This window comes from Nannospalax galili, unplaced genomic scaffold (genome assembly GCF_000622305.1).
Source record: "Nannospalax galili isolate Female #2095 unplaced genomic scaffold, S.galili_v1.0 scaffold370, whole genome shotgun sequence".
Lineage (NCBI taxonomy): Eukaryota > Metazoa > Chordata > Mammalia > Rodentia > Spalacidae > Nannospalax > Nannospalax galili.
In genome coordinates, this window is record NW_008329335.1 from 4,288,882 (window position 1) to 4,305,647 (window position 16,766).

At 40.6% G+C, this 16,766-nt stretch overlaps 1 protein-coding gene across 1 annotated transcript in view; it reads left to right on the forward strand.

Annotated features, from left to right (window-relative positions):
- The first annotated feature begins 531 nt into the window (after positions 1 to 531).
- Ca2 (carbonic anhydrase 2) overlaps positions 532 to 16,766 on the forward strand; it is a 17,581-nt gene continuing 1,346 nt past the window's right edge. Inside the window, exons 1-6 of the mRNA XM_008836926.3 lie at positions 532 to 697; positions 1,673 to 1,870; positions 10,568 to 10,686; positions 11,128 to 11,220; positions 12,230 to 12,292; positions 13,492 to 13,647. Of these exons, the coding sequence (XP_008835148.1) occupies positions 664 to 697; positions 1,673 to 1,870; positions 10,568 to 10,686; positions 11,128 to 11,220; positions 12,230 to 12,292; positions 13,492 to 13,647 (663 nt within the window). The 5' untranslated portion in view covers positions 532 to 663. The remainder of the gene's footprint in view (positions 698 to 1,672; positions 1,871 to 10,567; positions 10,687 to 11,127; positions 11,221 to 12,229; positions 12,293 to 13,491; positions 13,648 to 16,766) is intronic.

Here is a 16,766-nt window from a genome sequence, read left to right on the forward strand (position 1 = left end):
TATTGGCTATTTTAAATGAACACAGAACTAGGCATCTAGACTCCCTGGGTTAATTGTACCGGGAGTAAGAAGCTGGAGCCAGGCGCGGAGGCCGGGTCGCCTTCCCGGAGCTGGGCAGCAGGGGGCCCCCGGCTCCCCGCTCCGGATCCCAGCTCCCTGCGCTGTCAGGACGCACCCCGCCCAAGGTCAAACTCGCAGCCGGCTTACGGGCCGCGGCGGGACAGGAGGGCGACGCTCGGAGCCGAAGCCCGGCTTCGAGGGCGGGTGGCCCGGACAGCGCTCCGGTGCTGAGCTCACAATGGGGCCGGGGACGCCGGGCTGGGAGGCAGCGCCGCGCCCAGGAAGGTGCGGAGTGCGCGGACGCTGCGGAGCGGGTCGAACACAGAAGCCGAGAGGAGCCCGAGGGCGCCCCGCCCCGGCCCGGCAGCCCGAGCCGGGAGCCCGGAGCCTGTCACCTCGGCCTGTCACCTCCGCCCGCCACCTCCGCTCGTCGTCTCCACCGTCTCCTCCCCTAGCCCAGGTCCACTCGGTCCCTCCCCTGGGCCGCCCAGAGCACGAAGTTGGCGGGAGCCTATAAAAGCCGGACCGTGCGACCCGCGACACACACGGCACGGCCGCCAGACCAACGACAGCTGCTGTCCCGCCTGGAGCACCGGCGCGACCATGTCCCATCATTGGGGATACAGCGGGCAGAACGGTGAGTGCGGAGGCCGCGCTCCGGCCGCGCGCTCCGGGTCCCCGCAGGCACCTGCCAGGACCGCGGAGCCCGTGGCTCCCGAAGCGCGACTCTCCAGCCTGGTCCCCGAGCCGGTCCCCCGTAGGGACGTCCCAGGCGCCCTAGTCCTAGCGCTGTCGAGGATCTCGCGCCCGCAGTGCCGCGCGCGGGGCCCAGGAGGGACAGCCCAGCGCAGAGTACCGAAGACAGTACCCCGGGGTCCCCAGCCCGCCACTCTATGCAGACCTAGGCAGAATCGCGGCAGGCTTGTTTTAGTTTTAGGTGGTAGGAAGCTTTAGGGACTCCCTTCTCCCTTGGGCGTCAGTCTCCACCGCACCTGTGGCTAGGATTCCCTGCGCACTTCAGCACCAGCCTCTTCTGGAGCCCATTCGAATCTAATCCCGGGAGTTGGTCCCCGAGTTTTCCCATTCATTTCTCAACTTCTAACGTGAGAGGGTTAATCACCAATTACTGGTCGTTATCCGGGCCACAGACCTGTTGTCTGAGGCAAGCGGAGGGAAGAGGAGGTGCACTTGCCTCATCTTGGAGGCTATGGGCTTTCTAGTAGATGGGATTCTGAAGACAGGGTGTCTGTACCTGAGGCTTCGTCTGTGGTCTGTACTCACCCATTGTGACAGCCCGGAGCTTCCGGACCTCTGAGAATCCCAAGCTCAACCCATCCCTCACTTTAGCCTGTCCAGTTTCAGTCGTTGAATTCAAGTAAAAAGACCTCAGAATTGGTAATATTTGTATGATAGTATCATATTTGCAATATTATCAGCCTATGTAACAAGTAAGGAAACAGAGGCACACTTTGTTTTACTAAACACTACTGCGCTATTAAGTCACCACCAAAATGGGAACCGAGCTGACAGGCTCTAGAATCATTGGCCTCATCTTGTGGTCTGCTGTCCTTTTCCTTTGCTGATAACTTCACAGATGTCTTCTCACCCTCAGGACCTGAGCACTGGCATAAGAGTTTCCCTGTTGCCAACGGAGAGCGCCAGTCCCCTGTTGACATTGACACCAGGACTGCCATACATGACCCTTCCCTGCAGCCTGTGTCTGTCTGCTATGACCAAGCCTCTTCCCGGAGGATTCTCAACAATGGCCACTCCTTCAACGTGGAGTTTGATGACTCCCAGGACAAAGCAGGTTAGTATTTAAAAAGTAACTGTGACTTTTAGTCACCTTAATGGAAGAACTCGGGAGAGTGGCAGCCCCTTATGCTGAAGTTTGTTTCCAGACACTAAGAGGCCACTCTGATCTCTTCTTAGGGCCCAGAAGTAGGCTAATTACTGTGAACCATCCTTGTTTCTCCCTTGTCAAATTCCTGTCTTCTATGTAGGGCATCAGGTAACTGCGATAAGCTTCAGCGAAGTCACAGAAGGCAAGCCAGGTTTCTCCCTATACAAAAACCAGGCAATTCACAAAACTTGAACTTTTAAGATTCTCTTTAAAACATTTGTTTTCCAGAGTTGATGATGTCTGTCCTTAGTATGTCTTAGTGAGTGCTATCTTGCAGGCAAGCAATGAGGAAAGTCTGATTTAAAAGGTTGAAGTTTCTGGAAAACATGTGTTTCTCAGTACTGGCATCCTGTGATAAAGGTAGCAGTATATCTGAGCATATACCCCAGAAATTTATTGCACAAATGAGGATATGTTAGAGTTGGTGAAATGTCTAGATAGTTTCTTAAAATCTGCTTACCATAATTTGTTTGTAATAGAGCCAATTGCAGAATGCTATGAATACTTTTTCCTGTTTTGTTTAGAAAAATGAGAGCAATCCCATTTCGACATCTTAGCTGCCTTTATTGTTGGCTGGCTGATTTAATTGCCAGTGCCCTATTTTCCTGAATGCTTTCCTTTGAAGGTCACTGAATAAAGTGGGGCTGAAAACACTGTTGGTGGTTTGGAGTAGGGGGTGTGTTAGAGGAGAAAAGACAGGAAGCATCCACTATTGCTGTCAAAGTTCAAAGTAATGATCAATAGATATGGTAGTAGCATGTTGTATAATATGCAATTAAAACCACTACAATAGGTTGAAACTTCTGTTTCAGTCACTACAATATGTTCAGTTTGATTTTGAAAAAACTTCCTAGTGTCCTTTAAAAATGTTTTGGACTCTTTAGATTTCTGAAACAGTAATCCTTGGGGATAATTTAACGGCAGATCTTGTGGAGATAATCAGAAAAATGTTTGCAACTTGCTGTTCCTTTGTGCAGCCCTCATTAGTGTAGACAGACAGACAGACACACACACACACATGGTTTCTTGCTTTATCACCATCAGAACCAGCTCATGATGTACATCAAAGACATTCTTCAGTGAATCCACTATACCACTTTCCCATGTGGTATAAAGTGGTATTTCTCCCACTTAAAAAAAAATGCTCAAGTAATTAAACAAAAAAGTATCTTTTATGTAAAATCTACCACATATTTATAATATGGTCAAGATCTGAAGATATCTTTGTCTTACTTTTTGGTCTGTTCAGCACATGGTGGCCCCACCTGCCCTCATGAATCTTACTTAGTTCCTCATGCATTTGAGTAGTGTTGATGATCATCTTTTCTGTAAGAATTTAGAGTATAATACACTACACGTGTGTCAAAAGACAAACCACATGTTACTTTTACTGTCTAAAACTGAACCTTATTCACCAGGAAGAATGGTTAAATTTCATGTTTAGTAGTCATTCAGAAACCAAAAGGAGAAACTTTTTAGTCGACTGACAACAAATCATTATTGCAAATGGGTAGAGTCCAGCAAAGTGTGTACCTCATTGGGTGCTACACAGAAATTGAATGCTTAAGAAAAGTGGTTATTTCGAACAGTGAGGAAACAGCTGAAACTAAATGTGGTAATTCCCTATATTATTCACAGAAGTGATTGTGAAATATGTTACTTTTATAATGAATGTCATTGAAAAGTGGGTTTCAGCCCATAGTCTGGTGTTGGGGGCCCCACAGTCCTGGACACCAGTTCCAGCTCTGTCATTGATTAGCTCAGTCACTTCAAGTATGATGGTAATTTATCCAAGTGGGGAGGTACAGAGAGGGGAGTGAATCTAAAAGCCATCAAACTATATCGTATGAAAATTCAAAAATTCAATTTAAAAATGCAAAAGAAATTTTAAAACTAAAATAGAAAAAGAATGTACTGACCCTCACTTGGGAAGTTTCAATGTCGTTATGTGTTTTATCATGAGTATATTCATCGCTGACGGATCCATCTCTATATAAGCAATGATTAGAGCCAGACACATTTTCCCACTATTTCTTCTGGTAAATGATGGCCACATTTAGAGTGTAAAAACAATAACAGGTGGTTTAAATGAAGTTCTAAAAGTGTCTTTAAAGGTACATATGTGTATTATCTATCTACTTGTATGCTATGTCAACACTAACCCAATTTAATGCCTGATAAATAAAAGATCAGAGGACAGGTGGGGCCTGGTTCATTTCCTGTGTCCCCAAAGTCTAGCATGTACTAAACATATCTAAACTAGAAGGGCACAGAAATAATAGGCACTGACTATAACTTTGATTCCCACAAAAATGAAGTGTTCCAAGGTACTGTGGACTGGACTTGGATGTGGGTTCAAGGGGACAGTGTGATGGATTGTTGGGCATAAGAATTTTATTAGAACTCCAAGGAGAGTGCAGACCCCCAGTACCAGAGCCAGACTATATGACTGGAGATCTGAAGAGAAGAATTGGAGCCCCCTGCCTCAAAAAAAAAGTCATATCATCTGTTAATAGTGATAATTTGATCTGTTCGTTTCCAATTAGTACTCCTTTCATTTCTCTCTTGTCTTAAGCTCTAGTAAGAGTTTCAAGCACTATACTGAAAATAGTGGAGATAGTGGACGGCCTTGTCTGGTTCCTGATTTTAATGGGAGTGCTTCTGGTTTTTCTCCATTTACATTGATGCTGGCATAGGTTTGTTGAATGTAACTTTAATTATGCTAAAGTGTGTTTCTGTCAGTCCACTTCCCTTTAGAAATATGAACACATGGATTTTTTTAGAGGCCTTTTCTGTATCTATTGAGATGATCATGTCATTTTTGTCTTTGAGTTCCTTTTTGTGATTTATTACAATTATTGACCTACATATATTGAAACATCCTTGTATCTTTGGAATAAAGCCAATTGGATCATGAAAAAGAAATGGGGAGGGGGTCATCTCTTCTTATAGTTTTCAGAGGATGGAGTTGGTTTCACAGCAGGAGCCTGCAGCTAAGGAAAGGGGGATAGGAAGCAGGATGTGTGACCACCAATACTCCTTTTTGATGTAAGCTCACTTCCCCAGGTGAGATATCTGCCCATTCTGAAGTTTGTTAGCTAGAGATTCACAGACAATACCCTCGGTGGGGTGCTGTCAGTAGCTGTGAGAAGGGAAGGTTGCTGAAGGTTTTGTGGCGCCAGCAGCAGTTTGGCCCCCATTGTAACACTGCGTTCTTACAGGCAAGTGGGGGCTGGTGGTTCTGTGTCTCCAGAGTCCAACCTGCCCTGATCACATCTAAAATAGAAGCACACAGAAATAGTAGGCACTGACTCTAACTTTGATACTTGCAAAAATGAACTATTCCAAGGAGCCTGAAGAAGTGGTATGTCAGTTAAGTGTCTCCAGGGTAAATAAAGCTTAGGGAGAGGAATGAAGGATTTTGGTATCTTGAAAGAGACCTCCAGCAAAGGGTATTAGGAAACACTAGGGGATTGAAGAGAGTACAGGATGTGTGCCCTGGAAAGGCAAAAGGGTCTAGGAAAAGCTAGGAAAAGGGTCTAATCTCAGCTAAGATTAGAGGGATTGTTCTACCTTGCTCATGAAAGATTCCTTTGTAATTCTGCCCCTGTATCTCCTGTCTCTTTCAGGAACTTTGGTTAAACAAGGATATAGAATATATTAAAATGTTGATATAAAAGGAAAATCAACTTACAGAATAAATTGAAAAGTAATTTATACCATGTGGAAACATACCTTTTAGATTTTATTTTTTTAGATTTCTAGGTTCTCAAAGCTAGAGCAAAATGGTAGAGAAGCTGCCTAGAAGACAAAGAAACAGCTGGGTAGTCTGAATCACTTGCTGAGGGTCTCCTTCCAAGTTTGCTGGAATGACCAAAGGCAATCTTTTAAAAACAGAGTTTAAGTAAGAATCATTGAATGGTAACCATAGATAATATTTAATTGGACATACCATGTTTTTAAAAACCCAGTGTACTGGGGCTGGAGAGATGGCTCAGTGGTTAAGAACACTGGTTGTTCTTGCAGAAGACCTGGGTTCGAATCCCAGTACCCACATGGAGGCTAACAACTGTCCATAACTCCAGTTCCAGGGGACCTGACAACCTCTTCTGTCCTCCAAGGGCATTGCACAACATGGGTGCACTTACCTACAAGAAGCAATACACGCATACACATGAAATAAAAATAATAAATAAAATATTTTTAAAAACCCAATGTACTTTTCTATACACACAGGTCTAAAAATAATTAATTTTGGATACTTGATGTTTTGAAAATTAATGATTTAACAAATCCTTGTTCGGAGTTAACAGTTTGGAATTTAAAACAATTTCTTATTTTCTACATTTAAATGCATCAGTTTTTAACTTTTTTCTACCCTCAGTCCCCACTGAGATTCCAGCCTTCTAGAACTTCTTATGAATCCAGGTCTTACACTTTGTTGTCTTACACCCAGACTTAAGTACCTAGAGATCAGCTTGGCTGAATTTGGTGTTATGTTTATTTACCTGGAGGTAATTCTTTTTAAGAGTGGATCTAATAGGCCTTAACCTGAAGCCCACATTGAAGTTTCCTGAATTCCTTTAAAACAAATAATCCTAAATTAATGAAAAATAGTTAGTAATCCTTTTAAGTTCTTTAAAAAGTATTATTTAAAAACCCCCTCCCTGCTGGAGATTTTTGTTGCTAGCTTTTTCTGGAACAAAAGGAGTCAAAATATTAACTCCTGCTAACTTATTAACTCTTGTTAATAAGTTTTAAACTCTTCTGCATTATTGCAAAGTTAGAGTAATGTCAGACAGTAAGACAGTAAGTCAGAAAGTTAGATAGTAATGTCAGAATTGTTGGGTCAGCTCATACATTACTCTCATCCCAGCTCTGTGTTTAAAGAAATGAAACAATGTTTATTTGTTTATGCTAGTTCAAGAAGGAAGAAAGAAGAAAGCTGAGTGTGTTCCCCAGTGCTGCTTTCAAGCAGACCATTGTCGGGATGACATAATGAGGCTTTGTACTGGGTTATGCTTGGTTTTCAGGGACTTAATTTTGAAGCTGTAAAATTTACCTTCCACAGGCAATCATAAATTTAACGGAAGAATAACAACCAATGAAGTACTTGTCACATACATGGTTAACGGTGTCAGCCGAATCATAAATATCTAGGGTACTGATCAAAGTTTCCTAAGGACTGTGAGTAATGAAACTCGTTTACTCCTTAGTAGTTGCTGTATAGCTAAAAGGGGTCAGCTTACTCCTAAATAGTTGCTCTACAGCTAAACTAAAACTTCTTCACTTTTGATTCTTTTGACTATACTACTCTAGTAAAATTGATAGCTAAACATTTCATTCTTTAGAAGAAGCAAAAGTATGGGCACTTCTCCCCAGATTTGCCAGCATTAACCATAGTGCTAGGATTTTGACAATTATCAACCAAAATGTACACATGGTTTGATCAGTAGCAAAAATAGTAACGCATGATTAAAAATTTTTCAGAACATTTGTGGAGTAGATTGTTCAACTTTACAAAATGTCATATTTTCTATGGAAATTATTCATTTTCATCATTGAATAGAAATTGCTGAACAGGATAATTGGGGGATGTTTACTTATATTTGAGAGCTAAGAAAGATTATTGACATATACTGGAGGTCTTTAGCTTCTTATTCAAATGCATCTCAATTAAGCAGTAATAGCGATTAGGAAGAAAAATATTTAAAAGTGGTATATTTTCAATTATGATTTTACATTGGATTCTGATTTATTTCAGTATTACTGAATCTCCTATTAACAAAACAAGCATCTTAATAATTTGCCAAGGTAGTCAGTATATGAAGACAGATTATTCTTTGATGTTACACTTTTTATTTATATTTAGCTGATAACAAACTAAAATTGATCCAAGCTCCTGGTGTTGAGAGTTCAATTTAAATTAAAATTTGAAAGTTTTGAAAAAAAGATGTGTAAAAGCCCCTTTTATGTATCTGCAGCCCATGGAACATGTTTCTGTGGTATCGTAAAGCATGAGCTCTTCAGAACCACCCCCCACCACACACACACAATATGCCTTGATTTCACAGAAAAATCTTACAGCCAGCAATTTCTACAACACTGAGAAATTCCTTTTGCATTAGAAAGACAGATTTCATTTTCAACTGAGGTTAGAAAATTGTATATAGCAATCAAAATAGATTTTTTTAATATAATATAACTTTCTACATTTAGCCAAAATGTTTTCATTTCTGTTTCTCAGATTACAGCCCTGCCTGAGTTTGTAACAATTTGTTGTTATAACAACGTTTTTCAGGGATTTAATTAACTAACTTCTGAGCTAACAATAAGCTGCAAAATAACTACTTAAAGGAGACCAGGGAATGGCTGCTTTCTGTAAGCAACTTAACTTTAAGGATTTAGTAACCTTTACTAATCACAATGGTTTTCTAATCTACACAGCAATAAGTTTTACTTTAACCAGGGCTAAAGTAGCCATTTGGTGATAATAGGTTACCACTAAATGTGTTTAATCACTGAACCCAGAGCATTAAAAAAAATGTTCACAGAGCCTTTTAAAATAAAAATATATATGTAAACTCCTCTAATTCAGTGTTCTCTGAAACAAGTAAATAAAGATGCAGTTTTAAGGTCAACAAAGGAGAGAATAATAATGGAAAAGTTTAGACACTTTAAAATGTAAGATGCTGGTCTGAATCTCCTGAGGAGCGACGAAAAAGACATCTCAGATGCTTAGGACAGTTTTATTTACTTAGTTTAGCTCCTTGGCTGTTCTAGTGATGCTATAAATGAATTTGCTGCTAATGATCAGTCAACTGGTTACTAGCTTTGAGGAGTTAGAATAAAGGATTTTTTTTCAGAACCAAATTGTTTCATAAAGATATATTTCATTCTTGAGGGTATATTATTATGAAAAAGGGGATTTTTGATCATTTCTGATAAAACCCAATATGGGAGATTGAGACTAATCTTTTCCTTGCAGTACTGTCAGATTGAAAATAAGTGTTTATAGTTAGTTGCTTTTATGCTTCTATCAGAATACATACAAACTCCATCTCTTATCATATGTGTAATATAACACCACTTATGATTCATTCTTTCTGTTTTCATTCTTCCTGTTTTCTCTTGGCCCACTGAAAGAGTTGGCAGCCAGTAGTTGTGTAGTCCCTAAGGAAAGGCCATATTGCATATCCCAGCCAGCTCCATCCTTTACTTTGAATAGATGAATGGGTATTGCTACCAGGGAAGCATATTTAAGTGAAGTGAAGCCAACAATTTGTTATGCAGAACTTGTCCTTTTTTTTTTTTTTTTGCAAATTCACAGTAGTGTCTAACTTATTATTTTGCAGAATTATAGACCAAGGGTAATAAAATGTATTTAAAGCAATAGACGTTTTAGGTCTAGCCCTAGAAAAATAAAACAGCAGAACTGAGTTACTTCCAAAAGCATTTAAGTAAATTAATTAAAGCTCATCATTACATAGAAGTTAGGCAAAATTTAATGTGATTTCCTCCCTTGTCATCCTCTTTCAAGACACAGTTGTTAATTTTCTGCACATGGAAGTGTCTAAGAACATGGTTTTGGTGCTAATTTACTGACTAAAGTCAATTCCAGGATAGAGAACCTGGAGGTAGTTTTTATAGTTAGAATTTTGACTTCTTGAGATAATGAATTTGCAACTACATATAGGAGATGGTAGATAGGTAACTAGTGACAAAATAAATAATTGAATGCCTCCATTTCACAGGTGAGGAAAGTAAGGTCCAAAGGGTTCAATAAAAAATCGGGACAAATCCAGTTTAGTCAGTGTAAGCACAATTAGATTTTATAATGTTTTGATCAAAGGAATGTTTATTGTTTCACAAATTCTGGTGTGTCAGAACTGGTATGAGGTTAGCAAACAGGCCTAAGGGCAATTTTTGGGTCTCAATGGAAGGACTGTGTCCTTAGGTTCATAGGTAACTTCACTGGCCTTTCTCAAGTGGTCAGCTAAGTGAGTGCTAATTCTACGTAAAACATCCTCTCTCTACAACTAAACCTGAGGTGCCACAAGAGACATACCCTGCATCTAGCAAAGAAGGGCAGGACATTCCTCTATCAGCTAGCACAAAGAATGATAAAAAGCAGTTGAAGGGCTGGAGAGATGGCTCAGCGGTTAAGAACACTGGTTGTTCTTGCAGAAGACCCGGGTTCGAATCCCCACACCCACATGACAGCTAACAACTGTCTGTAACTACAGTCCCAGGGGATCCGGCAGCCTCTTCTGACCTCTCCAGGCATTGCACGACACGGATGCACTTACCTATATGCAGGCAATGCATGCATACACATAAAATAAAAATAACATCAAAATTTAAAAAAAAGCAGTTGAAATTATTTTAGTCAGCAATCTATACTAACCTTAAGTCTAGATTTAATTTTCATAGAGCAAAACTGTGGCTATCATATATTCGGTGTTATAAAATGGGATTAAAGATGACAATAATTTGTTGTGGGTGTTTCGTGAGCTTGTGCAGTATGTGTATAGCTATGTATCCACATGGATATATGTGTATGTGTTTGCACACAGATATTACATGCATGCTTTGTAATTTCAGTGCTGAAAGGAGGACCCCTCCACGGCACCTACAGATTGATCCAGTTTCACTTTCACTGGGGTTCATCTGATGGGCAAGGCTCTGAACACACTGTGGACAAAATGAAATACGCTGCAGAGGTAAGATACAGTTTCTCATTTACAGGAAAAAGTGCTTAGAAATATTTAGCATTCATTTCAAGAGTTCAGTTTTGTAAGTTCTGCTCACACCAAGTAAACAACTCCTTTTGCAAAGGACGTTCACATCCATTTCTTGGGACCTTTATCGTATCATTAAGGCTTTGAGAACAGCATTGAATTTTTTTTATTATAAATCTATAAATGATGTTTGTGCCTTTTTCAAAATTCTACATTCCTTTGTCTTAGAGCTGTTTGATGAAGTCATGAGCCATTATATCAAGTAGTGTTTAATTAGAATTAAATGAAAAAAATTACCTTAAAGTATCCATATTTTCTCTTTGATAGCCTCCAGTTATAGAGGGAAGGCTTTTCATGGGGTGAGGCCTGTTGGCTTTTATCTTGTGACTCATTTACTCTGATTTTTGTCTTCCATGACTGTAGCTTCATTTGGTTCACTGGAACACCAAATATGGGGATTTTGGAAAAGCTGTGCAGCAACCAGATGGACTGGCTGTTTTGGGTATTTTTTTGAAGGTTAGTTGATGGCCCAATTCCTTGTTTTTCTTCATTTAAGAAGGATTGACTGGAGAGACTGTTCGTAACAAAGAGGACATTCTACAAAAAACTGAGGAAATGCTTTTGCTCTGTAGTATTTTCAGGCTTAATTCTCCCTCCATCTCTCTGTGCTTCCCCTTTGGATATCTTTGGGGTATATCAGCTAGAAACCATTTAGATATTAGTGTGAAGAACAGGTAGAGGTAAACTGAAGATGACCAATCGGATTTGGTTTGTTTTAACTGAACCTTCAACTAAATTTATGATGGTAATATTTTATGATAGACAGTACTAAAGTGAGATCAAGTTCTGGGAGTGTGGGGGTCTGTGACTCAGTGTTAACAATTTTCAAGCAATGGTGGAAACTTCTCAGGTTCAGCTACCCCCAGCCAGTTAGAAAGGGAGTGTAGAACAATCTGATGGGGGTGTCTCATGAGCCTGGTGTTGTGTGCTGGAGAGAAAGCTGCAGGTGTTCATGAAGTCATCCAAAAACAGCAGGAAGAGCAGGATGATAAAACTGCTCAGTATGTAGTCCTGAGAAACTGCTAATGCAAGGCCTTTGACCAGAGGCAGAATGTTTATTAATGATTGAAAGGGAACACAAGAGTCAAGAGATGTTAGGAAGGCTAGAGGATATGGGGAAAACCAGAAAACAATTTGTGTAAGGAAGGTAGGACAAGAATGTGAGCTCCCTCAAGAGGGTCAAGTGGGATAATCTCTTGAGTACCATTGGCTCAGCAGTTGGAGGTCACTGGGGACATTGAGAAGGTAGTTTCTGGGAAGCTATAAAGACAGAAGCAGAGACAAGCTAGAGTCAATGACTTCCAGAAATCCTATGTTAACATTTTCAAGACAAGAATGACACATAACATGTTTAAGTGGTAGACTTTGCTTCTTTTTTTTGGAGAAATTTTATAATAATGTTACCCAAATAAAAACTATTATAATGCCAATCAGCTCATAAGATCTCCCTCACACTTTTCTGTAGATCGGCCCTGCTACACCAGGTCTTCAGCAAGTCCTTGATGCACTGCAGTCCATTAAAACAAAGGTAACTCTTTCCAACACTGCATTGATTTTAGAAATTTCCTTTGATCAGAATGAATAGTCTTTTTGGTGGCATGGTGTTTGTAACAAGTTTGGTGTAGGTAAATAATTGCTTGTATGTATTTAGTTTTTCTTTCTATAACTCTTGATCCTAATTGTGGTAAACTCTATGACTTTTCAATACGTGCTGTTGCTTTCCATCATTTAAGCCTACAAAAATCAAGAACCAGAGAATGTCAATGTCAGGCAAGGAGCCTGAATGATTACCAAGTCAAGCCATTCAGTGATTCATACAGCAAGGACTTGTGGAGTACAGACTCTATAATGATCACCTTGCTAATCCAAGAGATTCATAGGAACACAGGATGGACAAGGGCCTGTTCATGGAGATTTATATCCATGACCCTTTGAGCTCATTCATTCTGTGTTTAAACTTTCTGTGCAATGTAGCTGTGTTGAGCATCCACTTAAACTCTTCCAGTGATTGGGAACTCAATCACTCTGGCACCCTGACTATACAAAGCTCATCTTCAAATTGAAACAGCACCAGCTTATGCAATCTACAATCTCTGCCCCTATCTTGCACCTCTTAAATCATATATAATAAGTCTGGTCCATTTTCCACATGGCCCTACTCTCTCTCCTGGCTTTTTATCTCCCCTGTTCCCCTGTTCATTATCTCTAGCTCCCTTCATTTATTCTCATGTAACCTCATCTCTGCAAAAGAAGGGGAAGCAACAGTGTAAAATCTCACAACTTCCAGCAAAGCATTCCAGCTTGCATCTGTTGCTTCAAATGAGTGTCCAGAGTTGAATGAATTTTTAGTTCTGATCTATATGGCAAGATTAACACCTACTCTCCTTCAAAGAGCCTATTTTTCTGTTATTGCAATCTAAGTTATTTTTATCATTTTAGAGGTAGCAGTATCACTTTATATACTCTGTATAATCAATTCATGACAATGGAAAACCTATGGGATTGGTTTTTGACAAAATGAAACATAGTTTTTCTGGCTCCTACCTGCCAATCTGTGCTTCCAAGTGAAATGTCTTCTATCAGTTCTTTTCATTTTGTTTGCCAATAAACCTAGGCCCTCTGTGCAAAAGGTTTCCAGTCAGAGGTCATTAGACCAATGGATGCTGGACTCTCCTACTGCCCTGAGCTGATCTGGTGATGACTTTCTCCTGTGTATTTGCTCTGTAGGGGAAGAGTGTTAACTTCGCTAACTTTGATCCTCGTTGCCTCCTTCCTGGAAACTTGGACTACTGGACATACTCTGGCTCTCTGACCACTCCACCTCTGCTGGAATGTGTGACCTGGATCGTGCTCAAGGAACCTATCACTGTTACCAGTGAGCAGGTTGGTTTTCTAAGGAGAGTTCTCATTAGTGATGTCGGAAAAACTGGCCTTGATAGTCAGACCTGGGATTGAATCCTCCTGCTACTTCTTACCCTGTGGCTAATGTTAAGCAGTGCCTAGCCCTTGGTAAAGATATGCTGTTATTAGCCATCACCTTAGGTAGCTTGTTTTAATCTGTGAAATTGGTAGCCATTTGTGAAGATTCAACAAAAGCGATGTTTAGTGATCAATGAACTCTTTTTTTGACAGCTATGAGGAAATAGAAGCCCAGAAAAATGAGATTTCATATTCAAGTTTACATAGATATTAGTGATAATTCCAAGACTCCTACTTACTGACCTAAGGACCTAATTTTGTTAACATTGCATTCACATCTGAATTCTGACAAAGGGAGAGTTGTGTCTCAGAGAAAAGGTATCCATCAAAACTCACTCTAAAGCTGGGCGTGTTGGCACATGCCTTTAATCCCAACACTTGGGAGGCAGAGGCAGGCAGATCTCTGTGAGTTCCAGGCCAGCTTGGTCTACATTGTGAATTCCAGGCCAGCTGGGGCTACAGGGAGACCCTGTCTCCAAAAGACCAAAACAGCAGCAACAACAACAACAAACTCACTCCAGCTTGCTTCAGAGACTCAGACCAGATATTCTTACATTTCCTGAGCAATTTAGTTTGTGATGTTCCAGGGCTTGATGCAGCTCCTAAGTCACTGATGAGCATCTACATTTATCTGCATCAACACACAATGGAAATGTAGGAAATGGACATTTCTTATGAGTCACATAACTGGATCTTGGTGATCTAAGGAAAGAGCCAGTGGCAAGCAGTTTTGAAAATGACAACGACTTGAGTACTTTTCTGATTTAAACTTGCAGCTTTTGGAATCATAAGCGTTCAGGCTGGTAGTGAGCAAGAAAGAACACATTGACTAACTTTCTCATTCCACTGCCTAGAAATTTCTGATAAAAACTGTAAGCACAGAAGTTGGGCATGGTGGTACAAACTTTTAATCATAGCACTCAGGAGGGAGAGGTGGGTAGATCTTTTGAGCTGGTGGCCAATCTGGCATACATAGTGAGTTCCAGGCTAGCTATATAGTGAGACCCTGCCTAAAAAGAAAAAAAATAGAAAACAAAACTGTAAGCACAGGAAAACGGAAATGCGTTCCACCCGGTTCCCTGGCAGCACCAGGTCTGGCTGGGAGCATCCTGGGTTCTATTCGTATTCTCTCCCTTCAACTATTAACTTCCTAATATGAAAGATAATACACACCTTTCCTTTAAGGAAATCATTATACAACTAGAAACTCACCAGTGGTATAATCAAAGTGGACCAAAAAATGATATGCTTGATTGGTATGTGGCCTGGCAATTGAACTTGGAGTTTTAAGAGTTGAGCAAGCGTCCTGAAGTAGCAGGGGAAAAGATTAAGATGCCATTTCTTATTCGTAGATGTGCTATTTGAGATATGGCGTAAAACATTCCTTCTATTCCTTCACTAAAAAGACACCAGCTTGTGATCCAACACTGACAGGTATTTTGACAGGTGATTTATTGTGTCACAAACCCAAATGCCAAATACACACTAGATTAGGGCCATGAGGCTGCTCCATTAGTCATTGTGCTCCAAATTTTCCCTTTTTGATAGATGACATTAAACTATAAAAATTAATTGCATATATCAGCAAGACTTCAAAGTAAGGGCATATTTTTATGCCATGAAACCCGGAATCTGGAAGCAGGGTCATGCTCAGCTTAAGAAAGCTGGAGTTCTGGTTCCTCTATGATTTCCTTTACTTTTCTATGCCTGCTGGTGACTTTATCCTGCCTAATTTAGGTGATTGCAAGAACACTTGAGCATCATATCCAGGAACAACCACCTCTTGAGGCCTTTATTGGTTCCCTAGGAACATAAAAGCCTTTTCCCAAAGATCAAAGATGTTTTGCAAAACTTTCACATCTCACTGACTAGCACTGTACTTCTTGCTCATTTCTAACCTAGACTCTAGCAAGGGAAAGTGTCACCATGATTAAGATGTACAGATTTACCTATTCTGGCTTATAGGGAGGACAGATGTTGGTTAATGGGAAAGTTACTAGATGAGCAATATAAATGCAAACCTTTAATCCCAGCCTCAGGAGACAGAGGCAGAGGCAGGTGCATCCTTGTGAGGTTCAGACCAACTGGGGCTACTAGGGAGTGCCTCAAAAAAGAAAAAGTTTTAGGACTGAGGAGATGGCTCAATCAGTCCATGAAGTGCTTGTCTTATGAACACTAGGACCTGAGTTCAAACCCCAGAACCCATGTGAGAAATCTGGTGTGTTTCACTCACTTGTAATCCCAGTGCTGTGGAGGTGGTGGAGACAGGTCAATCTGATCCCTGGGGCTCACAGACCAGCCAACCTAGCTTTACTAGGTAACTTCCTGGCCAATGAGACTCTGAAAAAATTGTCAGCTAGGAGCAATAACCTATGGCTGAACTCTAGCCTCCACATACACGTGCACACTCAGAAACATACACACAGGCACGCGCATGCACACACACACACACACACACACACACACACACACACACAGAGAGTTTGATCTGGTTCATGTTGTAAGCAGAATTTTCCATGTTTGAGGCTACCTGTGTCAGTATTGGATTAGGGAACTGAAACAGGTTCAAAGGAGGCTAAAAATCAACTAATTTCAAGTGTTTGAAATCTCATGACTTACAGTGCATCCTTGAGTTTCTAAGTGTTTCAGAGAAATGCCAGCTGCTCACTCACTCATCCATGTGAGCAGATAGATCTTGGCCTTTTATCTATACACTTGCTGGATTTTGTGTTCCCTGGGGCAGAAAACAATTTGGATCTAAAACTGTTATTGTTTACATGTTAGACTTACAGATTTATAGAATTTCGATGTCTTTTAAGAAACAAGCTCACCAAAAATTTCCTTTAAAAAGATCACAGTAACCTCATTTAATTTTATGTCTTAAAGGGTTTATACTGAGTACAATATTGTATAACTGTATTAATTCAACTGTAAACCTAAAAATTACAGCCAATCTTGAAACAGATGCAAGGTAGCTCTGGAAACTGTTATTGAATATGTCAATGCTGTTGTCATGAAATGCT